The sequence below is a fragment of the Marmota monax genome, unplaced genomic scaffold (genome assembly GCF_021218885.2).
Source record: "Marmota monax isolate L192 unplaced genomic scaffold, Marmota_monax_Labrador192_F-V1.1 WCK01_AAM20220418_F8-fsc00056, whole genome shotgun sequence".
NCBI lineage: Eukaryota > Metazoa > Chordata > Mammalia > Rodentia > Sciuridae > Marmota > Marmota monax.
In genome coordinates this window covers 3,517,996-3,531,099 of record NW_026695212.1, presented here as the reverse complement: position 1 = coordinate 3,531,099, position 13,104 = coordinate 3,517,996, and the positions used below count along the sequence as shown (strand labels likewise).

The 13,104-nt window shown below is 36.8% G+C and overlaps 1 protein-coding gene across 16 annotated transcripts in view; it reads left to right on the top strand.

Annotated features, from left to right (window-relative positions):
* The window catches only part of Grip1 (glutamate receptor interacting protein 1), a 645,398-nt gene that overhangs the window by 502,494 nt on the left and 129,800 nt on the right, over positions 1 to 13,104 (top strand). For all 16 annotated transcript variants that reach the window (XM_058574656.1, XM_046430647.2, XM_058574652.1 and 13 more), the window contains 3 exons: positions 1,637 to 1,782; positions 9,303 to 9,386; positions 12,433 to 12,508. In XM_058574656.1, the coding sequence (XP_058430639.1) occupies positions 1,637 to 1,782; positions 9,303 to 9,386; positions 12,433 to 12,508 (306 nt within the window). The remainder of the gene's footprint in view (positions 1 to 1,636; positions 1,783 to 9,302; positions 9,387 to 12,432; positions 12,509 to 13,104) is intronic.

Below are 13,104 nucleotides of genomic sequence, written 5' to 3'. Positions count from 1 at the left end.
AGAATCAAAGTGTGGAATATGATATGTCAAGAAATTTGTAATGTTTTGAACAACCCACAATAAAAAATTAAAAAAAAAAAAAAAAATAAAAGGCTAAAAAAGGTAAAAAAAAAAAAAAAAAGATTTTAATTTTAACATATATATAGACCTAGACCTAAATGTGCCATCAAACAGCAGACGGGCTGCAGTGGGGATGAGACACAGAGATCATCTCAAAGTGAAGTAGATGACCCATGTTATGTATCCAGGGATGCGTCCACAGAGGGACAGAGCTGGCCAGGAAGAGTGGGAGGCCCAATGTCCCATTTCCAAGTAAAATAATTGCTTTTCTGATTTTCTGCTTGTGAGACTGCCCTTTCCACCAACATAAAGAGATGGTTTCCAAAGGACAGAAGGCTTGGAGGGGAAGTTCTCACTTTGCCTTCTTCCCATGAACTGCAAATTATTCTCACATTGCAAAGGCAGAACGTCCTAGATACCGGCCAGGGGTGGGCTTGCTTTAGAGATACATTCTAAATTTACCTCAGCAAGATGGAATATTGAGCTTTATTAAAAGTGAGGTCAGGCTGGGCGTGATGGTGCATGCCTGTAATCACAGGGACTTGGGAGGCTGAGGATGGAGAATCGTGAGTTTAAAGCCAGCTTCAGCAAAAGCAAGGTGCTAAGCAACTCAGTGAGACCCTGTCTCTAAATAAAATACAAAATAGGGCTGGAGATGTGGCTCAGTGGTCAAGTGCCCTTGAGTTTAATCCCTGATACCCCCCAATAAAAGTGAGATCAGGGGCTGGGGATGTGGCTCAAGCGGTAACACGCTCGCCTGGCATGTGCGGGGCACTGGGTTCCATCCTCAGCACCACATAAAATAAAGATGTTGTGTCCACTGAAAACTGAAAAATAAATATTTAAAAAAAAATTCTCTCTCTTCTCTCTCTCTTTCTCTCTTAAAAAAAAAAAGTGAGATCAGGGGTCCTTAAATCCTAGACACTAATGTTCTTGTCCACGTAATTCCAAGTTTAGAGTTCTTGTCTTATAAATAGTGACTACTTTTGATAATCAACCCACATATCCAGTTTATAAGCTTAATCTAGCTGATTGCTCCCTGATGCAAAGGTATTACTCATAGGAGAGGCTGACAGGAATATGAGCACCTTACCCCTTCTCCTTCAGACTTTGAGAGACTTTCTTTGGCCCTGGATAAAATCCCAGTGACGATATTGTAACCCATGACGTGTCCAAAAGGCAGGCAGCAAAAATGAGAGGGACTAAAAAGAAAAAGATCTGAAGTATCTGGGATCTGGATCCATTCCCAGAGAATCAGCCCCTTAAGTGCTGAGCAACTCAATAAATAAATAAAAATTATTTTGTTTTATGGTGCTTTTAAAAACAAAAAGGTTAAGGGAAAATCATAAATAATGGCATACCCAGACCAGAATTTCTAAAATGTGACAGCTGAGAAAACAGAACCCACTGACACTGAGCTACACCCCTGCCCTCAGGAACCAGTCACCTCCTGAGCAGCAGGGACTTCACTATGTTGCCATCTAAACTTGCTTATTCATGAGTGGAAAGTGAAAAATAGATCCAGACTGGCCTGTGGAGAAGATGGGCCACTGAACTAACACTGTCTATTTTGCAGAAGTGACCAGCTAGATGTGGGTGACTACATCAAAGCTGTGAATGGGATCAACCTGGCCAAATTCCGCCATGATGAGATCATCAGCTTGCTGAAGAATGTTGGAGAGAGAGTGGTTCTTGAAGTGGAGTATGAGCTTCCGCCAGTCTGTGAGTAAACACAATCTGGGGCAGTGTAGGGGGTACCACATCACTTCCTAAAGCACCTGGCTTCTGTTGTTCCCTTTTGCCACCAGTGTCTCATTACAGCAAGGTCAAAGCAAACTTGATATTTTTAAGTATTTGATTTGAGAAACATATAGCCTCACTCAGAAAAAATAAAAAGAGAATAATTAACAATGAAATTACCCAGGGCCCATGTTCTATTAATGTGATGTGATCTTTCTACAACACTTATGTATGTAAAGTTTTATTTATATAAATAAATAAATAAATAAATAAATATATATATATATATATATATATATATATATACACACACATATATATATGTATATATAATATATAGTCTCTGTGCCTTAAGTACTAAATTTTGCACTCAGATTTAGGGAAAGCATGTTTTATATTGACTCTTGTATAGATATGTTTATGTCTGAAACATAAACATAATTTCAGATCACATTATTATCAAATAATAATAATGGTAATAACAAGAGCAGCTAACACATTTTGAACACTTATTAAATGTTGAAATTATAAGAAAGTTGACTTGCATTGATTTACATAATCCTCACTAGAATCGGGGTCAGCAAAGGTGAACTTTAATTTATCAAATGGCTGGGTTCAAATCCCAGCTTCCCCTTTTACCAACTACTTACTTTTGAGAAAGTTACTTAAACTTTCTAGGTATCTGTTTTCACATCCTTAAAATGGGGATAATATTAATTTCTACTCATAAGTTTATTAAGAGAAGTAACTAAGTTAATATTTATAAAACACTTAGAACGGTGCTTGGCACTATAAAAGTTTTTAATAAATAATGATCAATCAATCAATCCTGCAAAGTAGTCCCTATTATTGCTCTTTTTCTCACTTTACAGAAGCTTAAGTATCTTTCCCAAATTAATAGTCCTGGTCTGCAAAGTCCATATTTAAGCACAAGCTGCCCAATTTCAAAGCCCACATGCTTGTTCACATGAGACATACCTTGTGCTATGTGTTACTGCTTCCTTGCATTTAAGCTATACTATTCTAGAACCACCTCTCCAATTATTAGCTATTCACAAGATGCTATCCTAGAAATCTCTTTGCGCTTCCCTACTGGTGAGAATACAGATAAATTATGAAGAGTTGGTAATAATTCATTTTCAGTAATGATTTATATTCCAGCCTCTGCTACATTCTGGGAGCTTGGGTACATCCATGGAATTGCCATCATAGCAGGGGAAGACAGATAATAAAACAAAAACATAATAAGTAAATTACAGAGTAGGGTCATGGATGTTATGAAATCAGAGCAAGAGAGCGATTAAGGGTGATGGGATTGGGGAGGGATTACAATTTTAAATCGAGTGGTCAAGGAGCAGCCACTGAGAAAATAACATTTGTTCATGACATGAAGGAAAGGTGGGGAGTGACCATATTAATTTCTGGAGGAAGAGAGTTACAGAAAAATGGACCAGCCAGTGCCAAGACCAGAAGGCAGCAATATCCCTGGGTTATTCTACAAACATTAAGAAAGGCAGTATGGGTGGAGCAGAACACTCAGGAAGAGGATTAAGAAATGAGGTCAGAAATGTAAGGTGAAAGGTGTCCTCATTGGATACTGGAAGGACCTTCAGTTTTGCTCTGAATGATGCAGAAAGCCACTGTATGGTTTGAACAGAGAAAAGCATGATCTTATTTATGTTTTTGAAGGCTCTTTCAGGCTGCTGTGTCGAGAACAGACTTCAGGGTGAGGATAGAAGCTGGAGCTATTGCACTGATTCAGGGGAAAGAGAGTAAATGGAGGTAGTGAGAATCAGATTCTAAATTAATCTTGAAGATAGACCAACAGGATTTTCTAATGGCTTTAGGTGAGTCGTTTGGAAATGAAGAAGTCAAGAATAACCCCAGGTTTTGAGTCTGAGCAACTGGAAGGATGGAGTTGCCATTTAACAGGGTGGGGAAGAATATGGGAAGAGCTGACCAGGGGGGAGATCAGGAGATCATTGTTTGATATTTGAGATGTGTATTCTATATGCACAAGGAAATATCAGGAAAAGAGCTTCAGTTAAGGGACTTGGAAGTAAGATCTGGACTAGAAATGTAAATTGAGCATGATGGGAGTTGAGATGATGTTTGAAGCTTGGGGACCAGATTAGAGCACTAAGGGAATATGTACATAGCCAGTCACAAGTACTTATTCTTAACATAAAATGTAGCATGGAAAATTGAGTGCTCATTTTATAACAAAATCAATTTAAGTTTATGTTAAATAAAAAAAATTTTAAAAAAACTCGCTACATTTTTTTTTCATTTTCAGCAAGAGTAAGACAGTAAAATAGAGTGTTAAGGGTGTGGACTGGTTTGCTAGTTAAATGTCTCCCTTGTCCATTTCTAGCTTTGTAAACTCTGGATGTGTGTTTTCAGTTCTTCAAGCCTTAGGCTTCCCAGCTGTTACGTGGCTATGATTGTTGTAGGATGTTTGTTAAGGAGCACAGGCTACCATCACATAATCATTATTTAGACCATTATCAGATGCTTGGTAAGAAATTAATATTAACCATCATCATCATTGTTATTATTCTTTTGCTGAAGATACTGTAGTTTTATTACAATATTATAGTTATGCATCGTAGTTGGGTTTATTTTGACAAAATCATACATGCATGGAATTCAATTTACTCCATTTTAGTCCCCATGACCCTCTTTTTCTTCCCCTCCCCTACCCATTCCCCCTCTATGTGTTCTTGAATGTTAGAACAGTCAGTGTGCTTTGAAATCACCATCTCACACCATCACTGAGGAGTTAAGAGAACTAGAGTCAAAGCTACTTGAATATGCATTTGCATCCCACTGAGTATATAAATATTAATCAAGCATGACCTCTTTCTAAAGGAGCTGTCAGTGTAGCTTTCAGGTTATGACCCATAATAAAGATTTCCCAATATTTGGGGGTGATTCAGACCTGGGGATTTGGGGAAAGTCTTAAAGGAAACAGGGCAAGTCAAGTGGAAAGAGGAACAACATTCCATGCAGAGGGTCCAGCAAGGGGATGAGACAGTATAGCCCAGTGCACAGGTTAAGCCCAAACAGATTGGAGTTGTTAGAGCACAAAGGGAATAGCAGAGAGGCCATAGGTAAGAAGGAGGCCAAAGAGGAGCCAAACAAGGAGGACCTTCTACACCATTTTGGTGAATGTGGGGTGGCATCAAGTGGGCAGGGAGGAGTCAGTAAAGGCTTTTAAAACTGCTTCATCAGATTGGGATTTTTAGGTTCATCATTTTGGTGGCCAAATGGAGTATAGATCAGGAGCTATTAAGCCTAAGGGCTGCTTCAGTTTTCCAAAAGAGAGGTGATATCCTAAATCAATATTGCATTGGTAGAGTTAAAGAGAAAAAGATGAGTATCAGAAATGTTTTGGAATAAAAGCCTTTCATAACCCAGTGATTATACCTGCTTTGTCTTCCTCACATAAGAAAGCTGATGGGGGAAAAAAAAGATATTTTTAAACACAAAAGTGTGAATTTTCGTGCTAGAAATCAGATAGAAGAGATCTATTCTCCAAGGATGATCTGTTTCTTTTTATTATGTTTGGAGAAATTAATAAGGTCTTTGAGTTCAGAGAGGTTGGAAGGATTAGCAAGCCTCCACTCCACTTAGCTCAGACTGCCAGAGCAAAACAGACCACCACAGCTGAGGCCCTGGAGGAGAACTGACACTGAGAGATAAGCCGCCCAAGGCCAAAGCCACAGCCAGTAACTTTCTCCAGATCACAGCAATTTGAGGTTCAGCCAACCCCAGAGTTTAGAAAGAGCTGGAGGAAGGATGTGTGCTTCCATGATCTGATAAAGGAAAGATTGAAGTTTGACTTTGGGCAAGCCACTTATCTTTTCTGAGATTCAGTTTCTTTACAAAAATGAAATGATTGGACTACATGAGCTTTACATTTCTTTTTCACTTTAAAATATATGATGCTTTGAAACTGTATTTAGGAAGAACATGACTCAACTGTATCTTAGGCATTTATGCATTAAAAGTCAGACCAGAGCTGGACACAGTGGAGCACGCCTGTAATTCCTTGGCTCTGGAGCCTGAGGCAGGAGGATAACAAGTTCAAAGCATCAACAAAAGTGAGTCGCTAAGCAACTCAGTGAGACCTGTCTCTAAATAAAATAAAAAATAGGGCTGGGGATGTGGCTCAGTGGTCAAGTGCTCCTAAGTTCAATTCTCATAACCCCCCACCAAAAAAAAAAAAAAAAAACAGAGCAGAGTAGTGCCTTCAAAATTTGTGTCACATACCACCTGCAGAACATTGAAATGTTAAATAATTCTCATCCATTTTCAGTTAACACCTAGAATTTTTTATTATAAGCTTAAATGGTTGGAAAGAGTATAATTTTTAGCAAGTTGTTTTTTTTAAAATTCTGTTTCCATTCAAACCGTGGAGCTGCAGATTTACTTATTCAATAAAAATGCCTATCACACAATCTGGTTGGCAGAGGTCGTCCTTATGGTTAAACCATTGACTGAATCAAACTAGCTTTCTATGGAAAGGAGTCTTTTCTTAACTTAGATAAAGGTGTTAAAACATGTCACTGGATAGGCTTTTTCTCAATTCTAACACCAATGGAAAACAGATAGATGGTGGTGGTGGTGGTGATAGAGAACAGGAATGGGGTGTAATTCAAGGTTCCCTACATGAGGTTCATTCTGGGATTAAGTATAAGAGAGCAGCACTTCTCAGGGAAGCTCTTCCTTGGCAGAGGGGGGAAAAAAGGATAAGCCTGGCCACCAGAGCACATGTCTAGTAAGAACCATGGGCAAGTGTAACATAACGAAGGGGCAAAGTGCACAACTCCTATGTTCTTGGTGAGGTGGGGAGGCAGGGAAAGAGTACATAGGTTGGAGTGATCTTATCTACTATAGTAAAAGAACTGTGTAGAAGTACATGCATGTTCACATATAGAACAAAGGATGCCAATACAACTAAAATAAGTAAGGAGTAGTTTTATATTTTGAAATTAGTTTTTACCTGACCCTTTGATTCTTTTGGTAAGCCCTTAATTGCATCTTTGAATACACATACACACATGCAAAGTAATAAGTAAAAAATTAGAGTGGCCAATATAGGATATCTGGTCCTAGGTATAAAACCATATCACCAAGAGCCTGTCATGCAAACAAGAATTATAAAGATCAGATCTATTTCATTAATTAACATAAAATGTAGTCAGCATTCAGATTTACAATTGTAACTGATAGAGAGCAATAAGTGTAGATAATCTACAGCTGTAGATAATCCCCAAAGTCTTTATAGTGACTTAAGATTTGATTTTAAGATTTTGTGGTCAGCAAGATTTAACCAGAGCAATGTTAAAATTCCATTACTTTGCATTCCCAGAACAGACATCCAGTCAACAAGGACAGGTGGCCCAGAATTAGGATTTGGTTGAACATAATTGAAAGATGATTTAATGATTAAATAAAATAATATTTGCAAACAGTTTTGCAGAGGTCTGGGGACAGAGGAGATGCTATTGAGTATTTCTCCCATATCCTTTGCTTTTCTCACTTATCAGCTGAACAGAAAACATCATGTTCCTTAACCAATTTCTTCAAGTGGCTTGTTGGGTCATAGAAATAGAAAAAAAAAAAAACATTTGGTTTGAACCCAATTTTGTTTTTCATTTAATTAAAACTATACCTCAACTCTTTTCAGTTGTTTGCACTGTTCCTAGTTGATTGGAATAAACTGTAATTCCCCTGGTAGCAAGAATATGACATTTAATTAAATCAGCAGTGTACCAAAACATTAGTTCAGCTGCAGGTTTATGTTGTTTTTCAGCAGATCCAAGTTATTTTTGCACTTTATGTCCTAGCCTGTTAAATGTGCAGTTCTGTAAATTTAAATGTCTACTTTTCATAAACATTTCTACAGTATTCCTTTGAGGGTTAAGATTTTCTGATAATTAAAAATAATTGTAAGTAATGCTTAATTAAAACCACTAGCTCTTCCTATAAATGGCAAGGAAAGTATATTTTAAAGATGCCTTTCAATTCTGTCTATATGTAGATGCTCTTTGACTTATGGTGAGTTTATATCCCAATAAAACCATTGCTAAGATGAAAATATGAGGTGAAACTACTTTTAACTTACCTATCCTGCCAAATTGTATCACTTAGCCTATCCCATCTCTGACATACTTAGAACACTGACATTAGCCTCCATTGGGCAAAATTGTAAGTCACAAAGCCTATTGTATCATAAAGTGATGAATATCTCACATATTTTATTGAATACTGCACTGAATGTGAAAAGCAGAGTGACAGTCTAGATATACCTTCACCCCTGTCATTCAGGTTCAGAAACTTAAGTGAAGTCATCATAAGTCAAGGACTATTATTGATAGTTTTTTTTTTTGTAATAAGTAACCCCTTTAGGATCTAGTAACAATGTAAAAATGTGTTATTTATAATGAATATGGCATTAGATATCATTGTACAGATTTTTTAAAAGTCTAAAACCATCCATTTCTATATATCACAGGTTTTTCTGTCTCCATGCATAAAATACTCCTATATTCATAATGAAAAAAATATTAATTTGTGCAATTTTGTTTTCTAAATGCAGCAATAGTGCAATATACAACCAGAACTACTCACTTGTTTCCTAAAAATAGTCTTACAGGATGTCTTAGCGACTGTGCCTTCACATAACTTGTACCCTCACGCAGATGTCTAACATGACTAGAGATCTCAGCTTGTCAGTGCAATTTCACTTTGTGAAATGAGAGCAACCAGCAGGCAAACAACATAGGCATGGAGACATCAAGTAAAATTAAGTAGATCTTTATTTTGTTAGTAGTAATATTTTGAATGTACTTAGCATTGTTTTGTTCTCCACGTTTCCCTAGGGTTGCTAATATCTTCACTTAATAGCTCTTTATATATCAGAACACCTATTTGTATCACATACATATATTGATAGCAGTCTGAGAGTAATACTTTTTTTTCTGGAACTAGCTACAAAAATAAAAATAAATGTTGTCCTGATTGGCTAGCAACCTAGGTAAAAAAAATAAAATGTGTGTGTTAATGATTCTAAGACATCTCTACTTTTGTCTTATCAACAAATTTAAAGTAGCTTAAAAATAACTGAAGAAAATATTTCATTAATTTTGCAAAAATCATTGTTTTTACATTTCACAAAGGGAAAACAGTTTTGCTTGTTACATATTGTCTCATTCTGTAGAGTTCAATCAATGTAACTGTTATTCTGTGTAGAAATCTTCTACACAGGAAGGGAAGGAGCTATGATTTTGGTTCCTTTTGGATAGATAACTCTTTTATGGTATTTGCATGTCATTATAATTACTTTTTTCTAACATTTTTTGGAATTGTTGATTTTTATTACACAAAACAAAAATATTTGCAAGAGGGATCTATAATATTTTATGCCACATTGAAAAATTTAGAAACATTATTATATTTGAAAACTTATACCTCCCTCTCTTTCCTATATGCAGCTGTACAAGGATCAAGTGTTATTTTCCGAACAGTGGAGGTCACATTACATAAAGAAGGCAACACCTTTGGTTTTGTAATACGAGGTATGTGACGATTAGAACCATCAGAAATTCTTGGAGAACTGGGCATGATAGATTGGGAGTTTACAGGAACATCATCCCCCAAAAACTTATGTTTTCATTGTATTAAGTTACATTTTAATATTTGAACCCACTGTTCTTTAAATAAATAAAACGATGGGAACTCAAGTAGAGTTCAAATGATCAGCATTATTTTAGTCCACTAATACAGAACAAGCAGCCAGTGTTTGTAAACCTTGTCATACACAGTCATGCTACTGATCTGTCACTTTTCAACACATCTTTTTCCTTTCCCTTTTCTATATCACTGAAACAAAAATGTTGATGAGTTGGCTTGACTTGATTTAATACATAAGGATTAACCAACTTCGTCTAAATTAATTTCTCTTGAAATACATTTTGTTATTGTAGCTTTCTAAAAATGGATTTAAGATGATCTAATCCCTTGAGTACCTGTGTGCATCAGCTCAACTCATCTTATTATGGGATGGCATTGATAATAAAGATTTCAATTGACTCCAACTTTTCTATAAAATTATTCATTCTAAGCTATGATTCTGATTTTTATTATTCTGTTTTTCTCAATAGTAATTTCATCCCTATAATACTATGTCTCTATTAACAGCTCTCAATTCCTCATGTGACAATGAGGTTTAATAGGGAACTATATAAGCATCAGGAATTTGTTAACATACATTTCTTGATTTTTTTTGTTGTTACCTATGACATTCTGTACTTCACCAGAGTAAATATATATATATATATATATATATATATATATATATATATATAAATTATTGAATTAACATTTAGCATCTTAATAAATATACATGCATCAAAGATTAAAGGAGGTATGTTGACTTCCATAGACTTGTCGAAAGTGCTGAGCTTTAAACATTAGGTCTCACTATGGACCAGTCAAGTAGCAAATCAATCAAGCAAATATTTTCAAAGGATGTATTGATGTCAGCATATATATCAGTACAATGGAGTCATAAGACAAGATCTTTTTCTATAGGAAATAACAGTCCAGTGAATTTAAGACACAAACTGACAAAGTACCCACGTGTGTCATCTGTTTTTGCAATGTAAGTGTGGAAGGGAAGTGTTCTTGAATCACAAGTGTTGAGAGCCACAGCCAAAGGGGCCCCAGCAAACTTTCAGACTGCCAGCTGATGATTGGCTCACAGCGGCCCCAGCAACATCTAGCTGATTGGCTCCTCTGCGGTGATGCTCATTGGGCTGTTTCCCCGCCCTTTCAGACTACGGAGCTGCTCATTGGGGACTTTTTTGGCTCCGCCCATGCGACCCAGCCAATCGGCCTCAAGAGCAGGAGGAGTGGGGGAGGGAGAGAGGCTTGTGGGAAGCCGGTGGTGGCAGTTGGGCTCTGAGGGTTTTTCCTGAGGAGCTGTTTTGTTTGGCATGTGTGGTTCTAAAAATAAAGTTTGTTTCTTTTGACAAGTGGCTCCTGAATTGTGCCCAGCCAGACTGCGGCAACAAGCATACAAACCTTATTATTGAAAGGATGCAGCAAAAATTACTGGTGTTGCAAGTGTATATCACTAGTTATCAGGTGGCTAATAGCAAATCAAATTGCCAACAAAAAAGCCAAACCAATAGCAATTTATCATTAAGAAATAAGAAGAGAAACAACTGAATTCCTCAACCACCTCAAGAAAACAAACGATGTAATATTACCAGAATATTCCTTTCACACTTTTCAGGAATTTTAAATATCTGTGTATACGCACAGGAGTTTTATAATATGAGCCTACAATACTGGCTTGTGCATAGTGGCACTCAATAAATGAATGAATAATTAAATATTGCCTAGATTTGTGTGAACATCGGACTGCTTGGCATTAATCTGATTTTAGTGATAATAAACAAGTTTAGTTGATAAGTACCACATTTTTTAGGCTTTAATAACTTTGTTAATACATTGGTAAAACAAAAGTTAATAGAATTTTGTTTAATTTCTCAATGTGAATCAAAGAAAGACTTATACTTTTGGATCCTTTTGAAATCCATCTCTAGAAGGTTTTTCCAGCTCAACAGATGGCCACTATCCATCCCTTAAGAATCATTGGTTAATCAGATTGAAAAGATACAGCCAGGCATGGTGGCACACATCTGTAATCCCAGAGGCTCAGGAGGCTGAGGCAGGAGAATCATGAATTAAAGCCAGCCTCAGCAAAAGCGAGGTGCTAAGCAACTCAGTGAGACCCTGTCTCTAAATAAAATACAAAAAAGGATTGGCATTGGGCTCAATTGTCAAGTGCCCCTGAGTTCAATCCCCAATACAAAAAAAAAAAAAAGAAAAGGTATGGTGGGTAAATATTAGCATGACTCTTAAGACATTTTGGCATAGATGGGATGTGAGCTACTCTGAGACAAAGGGAGATTACCAGGAAAATCAGGAAGTGGAGCTGATAGCACAGAAGGAGTCTATCTGTTTAGTGCTGGAGAATTACTTCATAACCTGATGGAATAGAACTTTGGATGTTAAAATAAGCTTTTAGATGGTGAACGGACTTATTTTTCTAATAATATAAGTGACAGATTCTAAAAATTTGACCCTCTGAACAATAGAACTTGTACGCATAGGGAAAAAAAGTGATGCTCTGGCCTGAACATAGGAGATTTCAATTTCCATTCATTAAACACATTCCATAAGAAACAAGTAAGACCTTTGAGGCCATTGTTATATGTGAGAAGGCAAATTTTGCATGTTTTCTTCCCTACATCAATAAATATTCTGCAGTTTCTCAGCTGGCATTTTGTAAATGAGCTTTTCTTAATGGCAACAATGAACATATTATTATTATTATTGTTCAGGGGGTACCAGGGTACCTGAACTCAGGATTACTTGACCACTGAGCCACATCCCTAGTCCTGTTTTGTATTTTATTAGAGACAGAGTCTCACTAAGTTTCTTATCACCTCAATAAATTACTGAGGCTGGCTTTGAACTCACAATCCTCCTGCCTCCGCCTCCCAAGCTTCAACGATGAATATATTTTAAAGCTGTATTCCTTTTCTTTGCTAGGGGGAGCCCATGATGATAGGAATAAATCTCGCCCAGTTGTGATAACATGTGTTCGTCCTGGAGGGCCTGCTGACAGGTAAACTTCATCTTTCTGTGTTATTGTCCAAAACAGATTAAATAGAGTTGGAGACTTTGGCATAGAATTTGATTTATAGAATTTGGAGAGAATAGAAAAGATCTCTTAGACATCTTTCATAGCAAAGATAGATATTACATAAATATGTTAGAATGTGAAAACTAAAAGAGTTTGAAATAATAATGTTTCTCTCTAGATTCGGCATTTAGCATACTTTATTCCTGGCAAGTAACTTGGTTCTGAGCTCAATTTTCTCCACTGTAGATGTTGACAATAATATCTGTCTTTGGGTCTGTTAACTTTTATCAAAGGTCTGAGATGCACGGTTCCTTCAGGGGGGCTTTCATATAGGAGGGACTTATGACAGGCTTCTGGCCCCTCAACTGCTACCCTCTTGACCTGGAGGCCCAGATGGTTAAGTCACATGCCAGCTATTAAGAAGAACCAGGTCATGGTTGTTTGATTTTTGTAATTATTGGCATTCTTATCACTAGATAATGACATTCATGTTAGAATGGAAGTGACTTTTAGCAAAATGGAAGGAATTTTGCCAGTCTCTCGAGTTTTCACTTCCTTCTGTTTCTTTTCCTTGAGAA